Source organism: Alexandromys fortis, unplaced genomic scaffold (genome assembly GCF_014885135.2).
Source record: "Alexandromys fortis isolate MF-2015 unplaced genomic scaffold, M_Fortis_MF-2015_v1.1 scaffold_70, whole genome shotgun sequence".
NCBI classification, from domain to species: domain Eukaryota; kingdom Metazoa; phylum Chordata; class Mammalia; order Rodentia; family Cricetidae; genus Alexandromys; species Alexandromys fortis.
The window spans coordinates 5,774,907-5,794,955 of NW_026067955.1; the positions used below are offsets into that span (position 1 = coordinate 5,774,907).

The following is a 20,049-nucleotide window of genomic DNA, read 5'->3' on the forward strand; positions in this document are numbered from 1 at the left end:
CATCACTTAGGAGATGAAACCTGACGGCCCACCAGTAAGTCTGGGTAAACAAACAGACTTTAAGATCATATAGAGAAGTAAGTGCTATGAAGCTCTATTTCTTAAATGCACATATATGGAAATGAAAACATGCTTAATATATTAAATAAACATGAAGTCCACTGCATTTTCAAGTGAAAAAAACATATACACCACAACAAACTTATGGGAAGCTACTCAAAAGATGTTTTGTAATGATTGGCTCTACAGAGTCCAAACGGGACACAGGAAGAGCTTTTTTTTTATACAGGATTTTCCCACACACATATAGTTTCAACAACCCTTTTCAAAGAAACTCAACAAAAGATCTCACATTGAACAATAAAGACACAAACTTCAAGATACTTTTTTTTTTTCAAACATTTACTGAACACAACACCATTTTTCCTTTTACACAGCAAAGTTGTTAGTTTCAAATTAGCTGAGCCATTAGGACTGTCAACTGCCATGAAATCAAATGTGATTCTACATGTCAAACTCAAACAGAAGACATCATGCAATATATAAATCACTGATAGACCTCAGGTGCAGTCAGCAAGGTTACTATGCTTATTAAAGTCACATCAATGGCTCGACAAGAGTGCACGACAGAATGACATCACTGGCTGGCAATAAACCATGGTGAATTACTAGACTACAACTATGTAGCTCCTCTGCACCGAGGACGGCAGGTTGTGGAACATTACAAAGGACAGTCTTTCCAATAGGTTAAGGCCAGATTTTAGTCCCCAGCTATGTACCTCTGAAAAGACTGGTTAGGAAAGCTGGGGGAAAAGGGAGGGGTCCCTTCATCTTTTCTCCTCTACCAATTACTGAGCAACAACAAAAAAAGCCATGCACACATTTTACAACACCCGATAAGAGATACAAAACCTGTTTCCTCGCCTTGCAGGCTTGCATCCTCGTGCCTTCATTTTTCTGATGAGGCCACTCATCCCATGATTCACCCCTAAAGGAAAGCTGACAGTAGTTTAGCAGTAGTCACCCCTTGAACACATCAAAGATATACTCCCCATAACCATCAAGCCACTGTCCCTTCCCAATACACTAACACAAAGGTACACTCCACAGACCTAGGACTCTAGGAACCACGTTTACTTTACATTTGTAGAAACAATGTATCAGCATTGTCACTAGAGGGTTTGTTCCAGATCCCAGGGTTGGGAAAGAGGATGTTGTATGCCCTAACCCATCTCAAGGTTTGGGCACGTCTACTAGAAACATCTAAGGAAGCCCCTTTGTGTATTTACATAGTGAGAGGCTGTCAGATGATATCCAGAATGGAGCCGTGCACTTTCAAAGTGGAGTGGGCACAGCTTAGAATCTGGACTGAAATCAGTTCACAGAGCAGAAGGCAGCGCTGAAGGTCTTACTCCTCCCTATGAATGTTGCAGGAGTCTCGTCAGTGAGAAGGGTGCGCTCCTGAGCGCATAGACTCCTGGGTAGCTGATAAAGCACTTCAGATTTTTATAACTGTCATAAGGAAGCATAGATAATTTCATCCACCTACTCAGAGATCAGCCACTGGCTGCTTCTCAACCAGTATTGGGCAGACAACTCTTTCCTCTGGCTGCCCTACTCCAAGAATAAGGAAGCTCTTCTGTTAGATTAGCCAAAGCAGTCTTTGATTTTGAAGAGCTGCCTCAACTAAGAAAAATGCTGTTAACACAGAACTTGGAACTCTCTGGAACTTGAATTTTCAGAAACATTTGACTAACTACAGTGCTGCCTTTAGAGAGGCACTGCTCCCAAATTTATGTCAAACAATGCTGTCATGCTCAAGTTCTCACAATCACCATTTATCAACTATTAGTATAATGAGATCAAAGCCCTTCTCAGAAACTAACAAAACCAAAGCTTGGCAGATGGGCCGCTTTGGGGTTTCCAGGTTTCAAGTATTCACAGTGGAGAACCTTTGCACAGTTGGGCTGTGAGCAATCAGGGTGGACTGTAAAAGCCATGGTGTCAGAGTCAGTTACCCCTTCTTCAGCAAGGAAGGGGATGGGCTTGTCACCCAGACTGGGGTTAATCACTGATGCGCAAGTGTCCAGTTCCTAACTGCATGAAATGGAAAGCAGCCTCCTGGCTCATCCAATGTGACAATTTACATGACAGAGAAGTGTTCTGGGAAATCACTAACACTGCCAAGGAAGAGTTAGAATTCAAAGCATGATTCTACCAATAACAAACATGAAGTGACAGACATGGCTGTAGGAGACAGCCCAGTGAGCTAGCTACAAAACCACCACCTTCCACACCTATCTATTTTTCTTTAAAAACAAAAGTTTATGGAACATTTGGCTGAGCTTATTTTTAAAGAATTCTACCAAAAATAAGTAACGGAAAAACCAGGCATGAAGATCGCTTCTTCCAATAATGGCTTTATACAGGTGTTCCCCAATGCAAATCTGGAGTGACATTACGGACAGAATGAGACCCTCAGCTAGAGTGCACCACGTGCAACTACAGTTAAACAAACCTAGCCAGTTATCCACTGGCATGGTTCAGTTTGCTCTACCCTCATCAGCAGTCTTCCCCCTTCAAAGCTGTCCTTAAATTCTATCTCTGAATATGCACATATTATTATTATCCTCATATATAAATAACGTCTAGAACAGTGTTGGTCCTGGATAGTGAAGGGGAAAAATGTTTTTAAAACATGCAACGTTATCTGATATTTTAAGTTTGGGTGCTTAAAAACCATATACATTAAAAAATGGAACCAAATGAATACTAAGTGCCACAGCTATTCCTCGTTGTCCATATCAGGCCTTAGAGTCCGAAAAGGAAAGACCTGACCTGAGCCTGGACAGAGGCAGGACTGACTCACCTGTGCAGTGTGTCATTTCTTCAGGCCACTGAGAGTTGCCAGGGCAAGGTGAGACAATACCCCCTTGAGTCGTGTCAGAAGGGTCAAGGTCAGAAGTTCCCAAATTAGGGTCATTCCAACACCTCCCTTTAAGCCATCAGAAATGTCTTCCTTGTAAACTCTCAAGCTAGGAAAACAGACATCTATTCATGAAAGAATGCACCATTAAAACACTCCTAACTGAAGCAAACACACACATGAAACACAACTACAGCAACTGTGTCTCGCACCCTTGGACAGGAAGTTTTTAAGTCTCTCCTACCCTCCCAGGTATTTCATTTTGTGGGGTATCTCTGTTAAGGCCCTAGGTGCTGATTTTGGCTTGGTTGTTTTTTATACTGCATCACTGCAACCTTTCTCATACATTTTAAAAAGCAATATCCACAGGTAAAATGTCTGTGAAATCTTACAGGTTGTTTAAAGTTTATATCTGATGTCGCATCATGACAACGCTTTTCACTAAAGGAAAACAAGAAGCTGTGGGTCTCCACTTATGGTACCATGCACTAGGGGTAGCTCAGGCATTCATTTGGCACTAGAGAAAAATTACAGGAACAACTAGTTTACTTTCATTATCATTTCCAGCATCAGCAGAAGCAGGTGTTCCTTCAGTGTGAATTTCTGTGATGCATAAGAGAAAAATCACAGAATACTCTTGAAATGTTGATAAAAGAAAGCAAAAAACAAAGACTTCAGTACCACATTCTGTGGTAGAAAGGTCTGCAGCTCTGAGATATACCTTCCATGTGGCATTGAGAGTCATTTTCCTCATCAAATACTTCATTTCCTATACCCTACTCCTGGTTTCCCTACATCTTACAATGGACGAAGTAAAAAAACATCAGAACCGTGTCCTCGCTCATCTTACACCTAATAGGGAGACAGAAATAAATGCCCTCTGGAAAGGCAGTTTCCAAATGTTAAAGACACAACACAAGAGGAAAGGGCTAAAAGGGACAAAATAGAACATCTAGCTATACTATGACAATGCTTCATAATACAGCGTGCTCCTTACTTAGGTCTGTGAGCCAAAAGTCAAGGGCATGACTGCAATTTAGATCCATCATTAAAACAAAGACTAGAAGAACTCCAGCCTAAGGTGGGGTCTAGCCAAGTCCACAGGCTGAGCTAAGATCACCACTTAGAAGACACTACCCAGCAGAATGCAATCATTTCCATAAATTCAACTTTCCAACAATAACTGCACATAATTTCAGATTAAGAATCAGTAGCTAAGTGTTTCAAGTCCTCCTGGTGTAAAATGTGCTGTATCACTCTGCGCACATAGCGAGAGTGAGAATCATCCACGCAGGACACGAGCATCTCCCATTGCTCTCAGTGTTCTTTTTTAGTTCATTTTCTTCACGAAATCCTCAAAACTGCTGCACGGATGACATGCTGACATCAGCTTAACAGAAATACTTTTGTAGGCAGCTGTTAAAACATCACCAACTTTAAATCACAAATGCCCCCTATTACACAAAATATCTTACATTCATTCCTTCAAAAAAGAAAGAAAGAAAGAAATGTCCAAACACCTTCCAGTTACACCTGAACAGTGCTGCTCTGTTTAGTGTGCTGAAATCAATACATGAGCAAGAGCCAAAGGGAACCAAGGACAGACGGGCTGAAAGGGTAGTGGAAAGAAAAGGACAATTTATGAACACATACTTCTATTGTCTGTGATTAAAGTCCTTTACTTTTTAGCACCACATTAAACGATTTTACACATCCAGTCACTTAATGAAATCCAACAAACTCTTCAAGAGTCCGGGGGATCTGGTCTTGGTAGTTAATGTCATTAGCCCGAACTGCTCGGGCAGCCAGGCACTTGAGGCTCATCTTCATCTGAGTTTTAAGTAGTATTTCAGACACCCCAGTGGTACTTTTGTCTAGTGGAGTCTTATTCTGCTTGTTTGTCATGTCGGTGTGAGCGCCGGCCTCCACAAGGCTGATGATGATGGAGTGCAAGGTCAGAAAGTCACTGATGGGCCTGTTGTACTGGACGATAATGTGGAGGGCACTATTCCCCTCATTGTCCACGGCATTCACCTCAGCACCACAGTCCAGCAAGAGCTTTGTGACCAGCGCATTGGGAAAGCTGCAGACGTCGTTGGTGTGGAAATCATCGACTGGCGTGTTTGAGTTGACAGCCAGGTGTAGCAGGGTGAAACCTTCCCGTGTTCTGGGGTTCAGGTGAATCAGGTTGTAGATCTGCTTGTTAATTCTGCACTGGTCTTCTTCACTGCACTGTGTCTTGGTGGAGATGCACACCAGGTAGAGAAAGGTATAGAGGTTACACTCATAATTGTCCATGGCACTGTGGACGTCAGCATCGGAGATATTTTTAACTCTGTTCATGCTCTGCTCTATTTCCAAAACACTGCATCTCAGAACACATTCTATATCTGGGGCCTTCACAGCTTCGTTGAGGTGTATCATCTGTGAGAAGACTTGAGCAAATCGAAGCAGATCCTTGTGCGTGTTCCTATTACCTTTCTGCCTGAGGTGTAGCGCGTGCAGCCACAACTTGATGCATTGCTCAAACTCCATATTATCAGCATAGACAGCCCCTCTGTAAATGATGGGGTGGGAAACATCAATGTTGTCAGCACCTAAAATCCGCTCCCGCACAATAAGACCCTCCATGTGAAGAGCATCTCTGTCTTGTCGAATGGACTCCAGTTCCTGGGGGTTCCTACACTCAGTTCTGTTCCCATAAGCATGGATGGGTGGGAGAACCTCTTTTTCAAGAATGTTGTTACCGTCCTGAAACCTCTCCAACATGGCTAAATATAAATAGTGGTATGTCTTCATGATGTCATAGTTCTCACGGTCATTAGCAAAGGAGGCACCCAAAAGCTCCAAGGCTTCAATCCGACTTCTGCGGTCACAATCGGCATGAGAGAGCAACAGTTCAACAACATCAGCTTTACAGCTTTCGGCAGCGACCTTCAATGGTGTCATTCCATGGCCGTTCACCACTATTGCAGCTCGCCATTTTATCAGCTCTTTCACAATGTCAATGTGGCCAGCTTCGGCTGCAAAGTGCAATGCTGTGGCTCCACAGTGTGCTTTAGCATTGGGATCAGCGCGCTGTTCTAGAAGGTATCTGACCACATCAGTGTGCCCCTTATATGCTGCGATCATTAGGCAGGTGTTGTCATACTTGTTGGCAATGCTGATATTGGCATTATTTTCGACCAAATATTTCACAATGTCCAGCCTGCCATCAAAGCATGCTGCCCGCAGTGGGGTTGAGTTAGTGACTGTGGTATGGTTCACATTGGCTCCATGGCTGACTAGAAGTTTAACAACTTCAAAATGTCCGGCTCCTGCAGCACACCAAAGAGCAGTGGCACCATCAATGACATACCTACACACAGAAAGAACAGTCAGTCAGACACTGGGCTCACAGGCCCTGACATGCTTAACAAGGTGCATTCACAAACATTAATAAAGTATCAGTTTGGGTAGAAATAAAAACAAGGAATTTCAGCAAAGCACTTTATACCAACATGAATTAATAAAATTATTGTTACTGTTATTACTAAAGTTCATCTTTTTTGAAAATCTAAAGAATACTCTCAACTGGCAAAAATACACTTCAGAAAACACAAGAGGGGCTGGTGTTGGACATGTGGCACACACCTTTGAGCCCAGAAATTGGGAGGCAGCAGCAGGCAGACCTCTGTAAGTTTGAGACCAGCCTGGTTTAAGTGAGTTTTAGGATAGTCAAGGCTGTTACACAGAGAAACCATCTCAAAACAAAACAAAAAAACAAACACACACAGAGAGAAAGAGGGGGGGGGAGGTTGGGATAATGGCACAATGGGAAAAGTATTTACTGTGCAAGCATGAGGGCCTGAGTTCAAATCTACAGAACAGGTTTAGTGCCAAGAGTGTCAAGTGTCTATTATCCTAACGTCACTACGGTGAGATAGGAGGTAGATAGAATCCCCAGAAGTTTATGATTAGCAGATGATTAGCCCGCAGACAACAGTTCTCAACCTATGAGTTACAACCCCTTGGAAAACCTCTATCTCCAAAAATATTTATACTACAATTTGTAAATAGTAGCAAAATATGAAGAAACAATGAAAATAATTTTGTGACTAGGGATCACCACAACATAAGAAACTGTATTAAAAGGTTGCAGCATTAGGAAGGTTGAGAATCTGCCCTAAGATTACCTGACCTACAGCAACAAGAATGAACAATCACTGGTCCATACACTGCTATACACTGTGTCCTTTTGGGAAAGGTACTGGATGGCAGGATGTACACGGAGACTTACTAAGCAAATGTGCTCTGCATGCAATTATAAATGCTGTATAGAAATGTGCTTTTTTTCTAGCATGCTATAAAAAGCTAAGATGTGTGTGTGTATACTTTGTATATATTCCTGAAGCAAACCATTATGTGGCAGCAAGAGCAAGAAACGCTAGTATTTGGAAACTACCCAGGTACCTCCCTGATTTGACATTGTGGACGCTGAGGCTTCGGTTACCAGCTACTCAGTGCCTCTGCTACAAGCAGGGTTTGCAACCTCTACAAAGTTAGATTCTTCTGACAAGTCCAGCCTTTCCCACTTTTCCCCCAATCTCCTTTTCCTAATTTTAATTCTACTGATAATGGTTCCATGGACCCTAAAAAGATTTTTGCTAAAGATATTTAGAATTACTGTGCTAGAACTAGTAAGTATACCTGACAATATGAGTAGAAGGCTGATCAAGTAATTATTTACTGCAATTAACTATCACACCCAAAATCTATTAATGAGCTTCTCACTACACAACCTTACACGGTGGTGCAGGTCAAATTACAACCCCCACAAAATAAGAGGGTGCAACACCCATAACGACTCACCAAAAGCCAGCTGTTACCATGGCAGCTAGTGCACCTCCCTGTCTCTTCCAAATTCCAGTTCTTATGAAGGAGACTAACTCTTGGCAGTAGCGGCTGCCCTGCACTTCTGCCTTCCACCAGGAAGACAGCATTCTTCTCTCCAGGATGAGGCCCTTGCCAGACAACCCAACCAACCTTCATCTTGACTATCCCAGCCTTCACGATATGGAAAATAAATTCCCACTCTAAGACTCACCTAGTCTATAACAGAATTGTTACAGCAGCACAGAATAAACTATGACTTAGAAAAGCAGCTGGGTGTGGTGCTGTCCACCTTTAATCCCAGCACTTGGAAAGCAGATACAGGTGAATGTGAGTCTGAGGCCAGCTTCTACAAAGTACTTTCTAGAACAGCCAGGGCCAACAGAAAAACTGGTGGCGCATGCCTTTAATCCCAGCACTCGGGAGGCAGAGGCAGGCGGATCTCTGGGAGTTCGAGGCCAGCCTGGTCTACAAGAACTAGTTCCAGGACAGGCACCAAAGCTACAGAGAAACCCTGTCTCGAAAAATTAAAAAAAAAAAAGACTTAGAGAAAAACATAAAATAGCCCCAGTTAACATCACAGAAACAATACATCTATCCCCTTCTTTTTAAATTACATCTATTAGCCAGGAGCAATGGTGTATACCTTTGACCCCAGCAATCAGGAGGCGGAGGCAGAGGCAGGTGGATCTGATTTCAAGGCCAGTCAGGGCTACTCAGTGCAGGTGGCTCTGAGTGTGCTTGTGTAAAATATACAGTGCACATCTGGAAGTGAGAGGACAATCTGAGGGAGTTGGTTCTCTCCTTCCACCATGTGGGTCCCAGAGATGGAACCAAAAGATCAGGTCTGGCCACAGTGATCTTTACTGGCTGAGCCATGGCAACTGGACCTGCACTTGTTTTTGATACAATGTGTTAATAACCAGTCTGAAAAGAGACCTCTTGAAATTGAAACAAGTGTTGATCTACAATGTTTCTTTGCAGTTGATACTTTTTACTATATTTGAAGACCTTATAGAGTATTTGATCCTATGTAAACATATTAGTTACATAGCAACAAGATGGGCATCATATTGGTATCTACCACATAGGGTTATTGGTAAGTTACTGTGAAGATCAAGTATTTTGTATAAACAATTTGATTCATTTGTGCTATTTTCCTTGAAAGTCAGCTATACCTCTTTAAGTCTACATAGCTTAGATAGAACTACATTTATTGTAAGTGCATGTATTTGTGTGTTCATAAAGCACAGCATGCAGGTGGAAGTCAGAGGATAATTTGTGGGAATTGGTTCTCTCTCCTTCCATTATGCAGGTTCTGCAACTGAACTTGGCAGCAAGCACCCTTACCTAATGAGCCATCTCACCAGCCATGAATCTTGAGTACATCTACGGACTCATTTTCTGATCCAGGTATAAAACATTATGGTCACCCGATATGTTCTCCTAGTGCCTCTTCCCAGTTCTATTCTATTAATGAAGCCATGTAGCACATTCCTTCATATTTGGCTTTTTTCACTAACTCATCTGTGAGATTCTTTCATAGAGTTGGGTGGATCAGCAATTTGTCTTTGAAAGTTATGAGTGCTCTATAGTTTATTGATTTTTGGTTTTTCTGAGACAGGGTTTCTCTGTAGCCCTGGCTATCCTGAAACTCCCTCTATAGAATAGGTTGGCCTTGGACTCAGAGATCAACCAGCCAGCCTCTGCCTCCTGAGTGCTAGAATTAAAGCCACAAACTACTTCCCAGTTCTATACAGTTTATCTATCCATTGTCTTCTTAGTGGATATTTTGGTTGCTCCCAAGGGTTGTTCTTTATAAATAAAGTTATCTTGGGCATTCTGTTTTGTTTTTGTTTGAGACAGAGTCTTAGTATACAGTCCTGGATATGCAGGAACCCAGAGATCCGCCTGCCTCTGCCTCCTGTGTACAGGAATTAAAGGCATGTGCCACCACCGCCCAGCAGTCTAACATCTTTAAAAAAAATTATTTTTTTGCATTTATTTGGGAGGGGAGGGGAAGCATGTGTCAGAGGACAGCTCTCTGGAATCAATTATTTCCTTCCATCGGGTAGTCATGGGACCGGACTCCGATTGTCAGGATGGAGGCAAGTACTTTTATCCACTAAGCCATCTTGTCAACCCTAAGGTGGGAAGGGGGGCAAAGAGAGAGAGAGAGAGAGAGAGAGAGAGAGGGGGGGGGGGGGGGAGGAAGGGGAAAAGAATCTCTAAGTGTTTGCTTTTTAACTTTTAAATATTTTGTTTTTATGTATATAGGTATTTTGCCTAATGTATGTCTGTGTAGCACATGCATACAGTGCCTATGAGAACAAAAGAAAGCATCATTAGATCCCAGGAACTGAAGCTACAGGTAGCCTCTATGTCGTGCTGGGAATTACACCCAGGTTCTCTGGAAGATCAGTAAATGCTCTACTACTAAGCCATCTTTCTATGTCCTTATCGTTTAAAGTTTTGTGCACAGTGTGAGGCTAGAACAAAGGCTGACTTTCTCCCATACTGTTAACTGTCCCAGCAATGTTTATTTAGAAAGTGTGTCTCTTACCTGAATTTCACTGGCGCTTTTCTTTCCTCCCATAGTGTTGGAGACTTGAACCCAGGGTATCACATACCCTGGACAAGCATTCTACTACTGAACTACATTCCCAGTCCCACTGGAGCCAATTTCATTAGCTCCGAGTGAGTTTATTTCTGGAATGTTATCTTGATGCGTTATTTTAACCTTGCATCAGTGACACAATTATGGTAGTTTATTTTTTCTTCAAAATTATCTTAGTTACATTTCCACATTCTTTTAGGGCTGGCTGCCAGTTTCACAGAGGTGTGCACGCACATACAGCCTGCTAGGAGTGTGACTGGGTAACAGTAATGTACAGAGAGCCCTTCGGTAGAACAGCCACACTCGGAGGCTACTGACACTCCCAACCATGAACTTGGGAGTTTTTCTGTTTGTTACCTTCTGCTTATCTTAGAGATACTTTGTAATTATCAGTGTAGAAGTCTTGTAAATTTTTCTTTTGGTTTACTACTAGAGAGTGATTTTTTTATGACAGTATCACAGTTGTGTCAACAAAAAAATTTAATTGAACGCTGCATATTAAGGAAAATTTAAATATAATAATTCTAATTAGAACAAGTTTTAATTAGACAATTGTTGGTAAAATGGCACAGTTGGTAATCATGAAACTATTCTTATCTAACATTTCACTGACTCCTCAACTCCTTTTTTTCTTTTGGTGATTTTTCTACATTAGGCTAGCCTAGAAACTGCTATGTAGCTCAGGCTGACCTCAAACTGGCAATCCTCCTAGCTTAGCCTCTCAAGTACTGGGATTACAAGTATGTGCCATTAATCTGGTCCTAATTAATTCCTTAGTTTACAAACAAATAAATAATGAAAATAAGAGTGATATTTTAAGCCAGATATGGTGACACATGCCTAAATGGGGAGTCGGAGGCAGGAAAAACCTAAGTTTGAGGTCAGTCTTTGCTGTATAGTAAGCCAGTATTAACCTTCTTCCCTAAAAAATAAAAATAATTACTTTGCTTTATTTCATATTTGAGACAGGGTCTCACTATGTAGCTGCTGGCTGGCCTGGAATTTACTATGCTCCAGGACTTAGCCGGCCTATCTCTGCCTCCCAAGTGAGAAAAGGTAATATTTTAATTGCCAGAGTTAAAAATAACCTATATAAAGGACCTATTTTAACGTAACACTTCTTGAGATTTAAATAGCTTATATTTGTATTCCTAGTATATAACAATTTCATCTTTTTAAAACCAATACATAGGGCCTAAGGATGCAGCTTAATTGTAGAGTTGGCAGAACATGTGCAAGGACCTAAGTTTAACTTCTAGCATAACAGCTTCTTACTCCTCATACACATACACTAAAAAACAATAGCTGCCCAAGCCAGTGTAAGGACAAAGGAAGGGGAGAGGGGTGTGTGTTGTGTGTTCCCTATATCCAAGCACTATATAAGTACAAGGATAGGGGTAGAGGGGTGTGTGTGTTCCCTGTATCCAAGCACTATATGAGTACAGGTATCCAGAAGCCAAAAAATGATGTCATTCTGAGACTCAAATCTAGGTTCTCTGGAAGAGCAATATAAGCTCTTAACAGCTGAGCCATCTCTCCAGCTCCTTTTAAGTATTAGGGGGAAGAACTAAAACAAAAAACAACTAGAATAGTTTTCTGACCTCAAATTTCACCATAATCTATGGTGAAATGGTAAAAATTCAATTTTAGGTACATATGTACTTCAGTTGATTTTTTGAATATTATTAAATTTTATCTTTTGTTTTGAGACAAGCTCTCTTTATGTAGTTCTAGCTGTCCTAGAACTCACTATGTAGACCAGACTGGCCTTGAACTCACAGAGATCCTCTGCCTCTACGTCCTGAGTGCTCAGATTAAAAGCATGAAGCAGCACACCCAGCATTATTACTACATTTTAATTATTTAGTGTGTGCATGCACACCATGGCATGAATGTGGAGTTCAGAGGAAAATTGCAAGAATTGGTTCTCTCCTTCCAATCTGTGAGTTCCAATGATTAAACTTACATCCTTAGGCTTGGTTACAGGTAAGTACCCTTCCCCATTAAGCCATCTAGGTAGCCGTTCACTTTTTATAACAAAAAGTACTTGGTCACTCTACTCGTTTTCCTGGGATAGTCTGGTAATATCCATTTTTTCTTTATTCATATAGAAATGTGACAGGAATTATAAGACAATTCCAATAACCTACTCTATTTTGTTTTGTTTTTTCGAGACTGGGTTTCTCTGTAGCTTTGGAGTCTGTCCTAGAACTAGCTCTTGTAGACCAGACTGGCCTCAAACTCAGAGATCCACCTGCCTCTGCCTCCTGAGTGCTGGGATTAAAGAGGTGTACCACCACCACCCAACAACAATAACCTACTCTTTCGTTTGTTGTTTTGCATGTGCATGAGTATATGGTGTATATGTATGTATATTTTTACTGAAACAACTAAAATTAAGATATTTTCTTATAAAAAAAGTATATATACATGTGTGCATGTATGCACATGTATGTATAATCTACACAACCCTAAAACAAAAATACCAACTTTTTAAACAGAAGATGAAGATATATTAAAGTTAATAAGCCATTTACTAAATTTCCATGAGAGAAGCACTGTGTCGAACAATGATCTTGGAGCTGGTGAGATGGCTCAGCCAGTAAAAGCACTTGACACACAATCCTTTCAACTGAGTTCAAACCCTGGAATCCACATTTAAATCAATTACTAATTATTGGCCAGGTAGTGGTGGCTCATGCCTTTAATCTCAGCACTCAGAAGACAAAGGCAAGCAGATCTCTGAGTTTGAGACCAGACTGCTCCAAGACAGCTGGGGCACACAGTGAAACCCTGTCTCAAAAAACAAAAACAAAACAATTATTAACTATTAAGTAATTATTAATAATTTAAAAAGCTAGATCCAGTGGCTCACATCTGTAATCCTAGCCCCAGCACTGCTAAAGCAAAATGGGAGGTGGGAACAAGAGTCTGCATACACAACTCAACAGAGATGAGAGACCCTACCTCAAAAACAAAATGAATAGAACACAAAATAAACCTGTTTAAAGACTGCTCTTTCTAATCTTGATCCAAATTTTTAATGCAAATTCTCTACTATAATTTATCGTTTAACAGACAATAATCTGATCAACAACCCAATTTTCAAGAACAAAGGCAACCAAGAGGCATGGAGTTTCTACAGTTGTGAGGTAGTTTCTACCACTGATTTCCTGGTTCAGCTTGAAGTGGAACTACCTGGTTCAGGCACTGGGAATGAAATAAAAACTCATTAGATGTGCATGACCAGCATCTTAACTAAAATGCTGGAAATCAGTCTCAAGACCAGCAGAGCTCCCTGCCAGTTTTTTCGAAGCAAAGTTAGTCAAGGATATGGTCCTCCTGCCTTTCCTTTTGCTAGACATTTATTAAGTGTTCATCCTAGCACTGGTAAAATAAGAACACTCAACAGAAGACTTCAGCATTCTTCCACCCTGTGTTCTCCCAACCCGTGTCTCAGCAAACCTGCTCAACAAGTGGTTCCCAAACCCTGGCACAAAGTAGTCAGCCCTCAGAACCCAAGTCAGCACAATTATCCCACAGCTCAGCTTTCCTTTGTTCTGGTCCCTTTCTGTAGAACTTTTGGTAGCTTCCCCACCACCAACTAAAAGTTCCCTTTCATTTCAAGGAGCTCCTTTCTACTCACCTCTGTCAACTCTGGGGTTCACATGCTGAGCCATTAGCAGAGTCATCTCAAGTATTATTCCAAAAAGGGTGAACAAGGAATCAAATTATTGACATGATGCTTAATGTAGGTGGTGATCCCTTCCCTCTAGGGCGGTGGTTCTCAACCTTCCTAATGCTGTGACCCTTTAGTTCCTTATGTTGTGGTGATGTGACCTCCAACCATAAAGGTATTCTTGTTGCTATTCATAACTGTAATTTTGCTGTTATGAATCATAATGTAAATATCTGATATGTATCCCCTTGAAAGGGGTCGTGAAAGGTTGAGAACCACTGCTCTAGCACCTATACTATGAATCCACTCTGGTTTCCTAAGAGGTAATAAAAGCTTTTAGGTGGAATACAGTGTGATGGTTTGTCAACTGCATCTGGAACTACCCAGGCACACCTGTGAGAGAGGGATTACTGAGCCCCTGGGCATGCCTAAATGGAATTATACTGATTTAGATAGGTTGAGGTAAAACAGTCCACACTGAAAGCAGGCAGCTCCATTCCAAGCTTGGCCCTGGAATGTTTAAGAAGGAAAAAGGTAAAAGGTGAGCCGAAGGCCAGAATTTATCTCTCTGCTTCCTGAATGCGGATGCCATGTGACAGATGTCTCAAGTTCCTGCTGCCTTGACAGCAATACAAAAAGAAACTAAGACACACACACACACACACACACACACACACAGACTTTAAAAACAACAAAAGTAAGCAAACCAACAAAAAACCCTCAAGTGGGTGTGGCAGCACATACCTGTAATCCCAGCAACAGGGAGGACTTGAGTTTTATAGGTCAACTTAGGCTACATAACAAATCCCTGTCTCAAAAATAATTGTAACAACACAAATAATTTTAATGTCTGTATCTCTCTTAGACAAATACACACCAAACATAGCATATTGAACCTGTCATGGACACTGCTATGCAAGACAAAACTAAAATATGAGACATGCTACAGCAAAATTCCAAGCAAACACCTGAAACTTTAAAGACTATATTTAGTAAACAATAGGATAAATGAACAACTTTGCCTAAAACTTGTGAAGATGGTATGTAAATATGTACAAATTAGAAACATTAAACCTACTTTAGTATCCAAGAAGAGCCTACTGGCTCCCACCTGGCCATGGATATCAAGTGCCAACATAACCTAAGGGAAGAGATTAACTTTTCAAAATCCAGCCCCAGGGTGGGGACATAGCAAAATGGTAGAGCACTTGCCTAACACTGGTAGCGACTCTAGGTTCTTTGCCCACTGCCACAATAATTGTCTTTAAAAACCCAAAACTATACTGAGCACAGTGGTGTATCCTTTTGATTCCAGTAGTTAGGAAACAGAGGAAGGCAGATCTCTGTTAGTTCAGGCCAGCTTGATCTATACAGAAAGTTGCAGGCCAGCCAAGTGAGATCCTGTCTCAAGACAAAACAAAAGGCTAGAAACTGGAGATATGGCTCAGTAAGAGCACATACTACTTTTGTAGAAGCCCAGAGTTCAGGTCTCAGGAACCACCTTGGGCAGCTCACAACCCATCTGCCAGGCAACTCGGGCTCCAGGGATCTGATGCCATCTTTGACTTTCTGGGCACTTTCACTCATCTGTGCATGTACACCATACAGACATAAAATAAATCTTTAAAAAAAGCTAGCCTTTAATACAGGAGTGAGCTTCATACTGTTACCAGCACTATGGCTAACGGGCTCTAAATGGCTGAATATTTTTTATTTTTTTATTTTTTATTTTTTTGGTTTTTCAAGACAGGGCTTCTCTGTAGCTTTGGAACCTGTCCTGGAACTCACTCCTGTAGACCAGGCTAGCCTTGAACTCACAGAGATCTGCCTGTCTCTTCCTCCTGAGTACTGCAATTAAAGTCCTGTGCTACCAACCTCCGTCCAGCATAAATCACCATCTTTTCTTGGGTCTCAAATGTCAAAATCTCTGATAAACTACAAAATCATCTCAGAAACTTGACTGAGTCAGCTGAATTGTGGTCATGAACTTCAATTATTCTCTTTTCAATTGGTATACCTGTCAAAAGTAAAAACCTTCCATTTCTTCACAGACTATGACTCAAGCTTGGACCTACCACAAGGATTTAAAGAATAAAATACCAAGCTACTTTAATAGCCATAAAAATCTATGGGGTAAATAGTCACAGAATCCAGAAGCCTCATCTGGCAAAACTGCAAATGGTGGCAACACTTCAGACTGCAGTTTCACTAGTCTCCCTTAGCTTTTGATATGAGCAACATCAAAACCCGATCTCTGCATCCTCCCAGTATCCCACACTCTATTCATCTCTGCATCCTCCCAGTACCCCACACTCTACTGATCTCTCCATCCTCCCAGTATCCCACTCCCAAGTGATCCCTGCTTTTTCCCAGTATCCAACTCCTTCCAGTACTCCACTCAAGTGATCGATCTCTCCATTCTCCCAGTACCGTACTCTCTCAACTGATCTCTGCCATCTTCCCAGGATCCCACCCATACATACTCTTTCTAAATTGTCTTAGCTTGGATCTCTTCTTGCAATAAGCACTGAAACATTGAAGGATACCAGACTGTCTTCTCTTCATGACCCACTGTTCTTTAGAGTCCAGCTCAAATACTACCTTCTCTGTAAAGCCTTTATTCTCCATCACCACAAAGCTGAGAACATCCTCCTCCTGTTCTCCCTCAGCAGCCTCAAAAACTCCTATAAGCCTAAATGCCACGGCAACTGCAATTACTCATGTCTGACCCCACACAAATGAACTGTCACCCTCTACAGTGGGAACATTCTCATTTGTCTCTCAATACAGATCCCTAAGCAAAAGCTTGGTGTCTGACAACTGTCTGCTTTAGAGCTCCTTAATCTCACTAGCTTGTGCAGAATGGTAAACAAGAGTTCAAAACTGCATTTTCAATAATTTCTGGAATTAGAGGGAAGGGATACTTACTTGTTTTTAGTTTCAGGGTTTTTTGTTTTATTGTGTTTTGTTTTGGAAATAGGGTCTATGCAGCTCTGGCTGAACCGGAATTAACCTTATATACCAAGCTGTCCTCAAATTTACGACTTTCCTGTGTTAGAATTACAGGCGTCAGGTTCTTTTAATTATCGCCTCAAAACAGCTTCCTCTGTGATGATCCAAGAAGACGGCATTAAGCAGAGTATTTCTAAATTCTTAAGATAACTAATTTTTCCCTGACTGTTCTCTCTTATCCACCCAGATCTCAGCAAGGTCCCTAACAGCAGCTGCTATGGCAAGGATTCATTCCTAACTTAATAGACCAGTTGTTTCTATAGTGGGGACATCCTGCTTCACTCCTCTAGATGTAGGTAAGGCTGTGAGACACTGGAAATTTCTAGGACAGAGGCCAAAGGGGGAAAACAAACATGAATCAGGTTGCCATCTTTGCTCAACACCACCTTCCTACTACCTACAGTAGGACCAAAGATAAGCCAGGACCCAAGGGCTGGCATTTCATTGGACTACAACAGTTCAAATCATCTCCCTCTCATTTAAAACAGAACCAAAAGTTTTTATTGTTTAAGGGGGGAAAAAAAGCAACAAAAATTTAACATTACCCTCATCATCTTAAAAACAAAACAAAACAAAAACGTTTTAAAGCCCAAGCCAGCCTGAGGTATATAACAAGACCTGGTTTTTAAAACCAGAAATAGCAAAGATAGATAGATAGATAGATAGATAGATAGATAGATAGATAGATAGATAGATAGATAGATAGATAGATAGATGATAGATAGATGGTGGATGACAGGTAGGTAGATAGGTGATAGATAGATAGATAGATAGATAGATAGATAGATAGATAGATAGATAGATAGATAGAAGGTAGGTGGGTGGATGACAGGTAGGTAGATAGATGACAGATAGATAGATGGATGGATGGATGTTATTTGGTCAGGCAGCTTTTACTAACCAAAACTTAACTGCACATTTTTATGCTTAGAGTCCATCTATTTCAAAAGAAGAAAATGCTAAAATATTAATAGTTTATTTACTTGCAGTTCACCAAAAAACAATGTAATTGTCAAAGCAAATTCTGCACGCAGCTGTAATGTGCCAATCATTCCACAATCCTCGGACAAAAATAATAATAACGTCAAACATGACGATTCTGTTATCTTGCCCCCCAAAATATGCAATTAACCTCAAAGGAAAAATTTACCTAGAACAGTAATTTTTGAACGATATTAAATTATCGTGAAGCCATCCCACCTTATAACATGTAATTTAGCAATGGCGTAACTTCTACACCAGGTCCAGAGCCACCTGTGCAGCCAAAAATACCGGCCAGCAATGTGGGAGAGTCAGAATCGTGTCTAGAGATGCCCGGCTGCATGACGAAATCAAGTGTCTGCATCTATTGCTCGTTCTAGGGGCTTATTTTGATAGAAAGCCCTAGAGATCTGCTTGAGCCTCGATGCGACCACACCGAGGGAAAAATGGACAGGTTAAATGGAGAACCAGGAGGTCTTCAGTTTTAATTGCTGATCTCGTTAATTTTCTATCTCGGTTACAACAACAGTGCTGACAGAAAGGTATAAAAACCTAGATAGGCAGCCACCACTCCCCCCCCCCCCCGTGTTCGCTGACTAATGGAGAAGACTATAGATCTAAAGACCCAGGGTGTGGCTACCACCTACGGGGGTAATAGGGTAGGAGCAGAACGGAAAAGACAGCAAAACATAGCGTTGGGAGATGAGGCGGGCATCAACGGGGGCTGGAAGAGGATATAAAAAGGAAAAAGAGTCCACGCATGAAGACGGGAGGTGGGGCGGGGAGGGGATCCAGGACTTGGGAGATCCGCGCGCGTCCGAGGGAGGCTGGAGTTGGGCTGTACCTACCCGTCGAAGCGGACGGTGCCAGTCTGCTGGGTCTGCACACGGTAGTGTTCTAAGAGCAAGCGCACCACCTTGGCGTGCCCATTGCGGGCTGCGATGATGAGGGGCGTGGAGCGCTGTCCTCCTTGCTGGCTGACATAGCCCAGCAGGTAGCGGATGTCGCTTTCCGACCGGTTAAGAAGCAAGGCAGCCAGAGTGAGCACCTTGCCCTCGCTGGCCGCCTTGTACACATAGCCAGCCAGGCCCTCCATGGCCGCCGCCAACTCCAACACCCGTTTGGTCGCCACCGCTGCTGCTGTCTTGCGCCCCCGTAGGCCGCGTTCGCCAGCACTTCAGACCCGGGCCCTCACAGCCCATTCAACAGGGCGCCGCCGCCGCCGCGCCCAGGCAGCAGCGCGACCCAGAGAGGGCGGAGACACAGAGGTGGTCGAGCGCCGCTGGGGGCACAACTGTGACCCGGCCCGGGGGGCGGGGAGGAGAACGTTCAGGGCCGCCCCCGAGGGCCCAGGCACCGGCCCTGGGCCGACGGGATCTCCATGGCGGCCGCCGCCCCGGGCCTCAGGCCGCCTCCTTCCTGCGGGCTGCGACAGGCGCGCGCCCGAGCTACGGGTCGCCGCTGGGGTTTCGAGAGGCCCGCGCGCGCCCCGGACGACGAGCGATGTGCGCGCCTGCCTCGCGCCGGGCTGGAGGGCCCGGAACGGCCTCCGCTTCGCCCCTCGCCGCAGGAAAACCGCGGGCACTCGCCCACCGGCAATCGGAAGTGTCGAGTGGCGAGGAGAGCTGCCGCGAGCCGCGCGTGGGTGTTCTCCGAACGCTCCGGCAGCACCAGCACCGGAACTTAGAGCGAGAGGAAGGCAGCCTCCGCAGACAGAGCCGAGGGGAGGGAGGGAAGAAGGGAGTGGGAGGGACGCTTAAGTAGGTATCGCTTCCTAAACCGCCCGGCGGGAAAACGAAGCTCTCCTAAAGAAAGGTTCCGCTGTGCGCAGTTAAGCGAGCCCTAATACTGGGCTTGAAAGTCCCTAGTGTCCTTGACGCAAGGAGCCACCTTCTCGCCCCCACAGGACCCTGGGATCTTTAATCAAGACTGGGGGCGGAGAGGAGGCTACCGAACCTACGG

The 20,049-nt window shown here is 42.9% G+C and overlaps 1 protein-coding gene across 1 annotated transcript; it reads right to left on the reverse strand.

Moving 5' to 3' along the window:
* Positions 1–366: 366 nt before the first annotated feature.
* Positions 367–19,808, reverse strand: Fem1b (fem-1 homolog B). Its single transcript, XM_050151893.1, has 2 exons — positions 18,936–19,808; positions 367–6,284 (listed from the first exon to the last, which is right to left on the reverse strand). Exons 1-2 carry the CDS (start codon positions 19,181–19,183, stop codon positions 4,649–4,651), a joined length of 1,884 nt encoding a protein of 627 aa, XP_050007850.1. The 5' UTR covers positions 19,184–19,808; the 3' UTR covers positions 367–4,648.
* Positions 19,809–20,049: the final 241 nt, after the last annotated feature.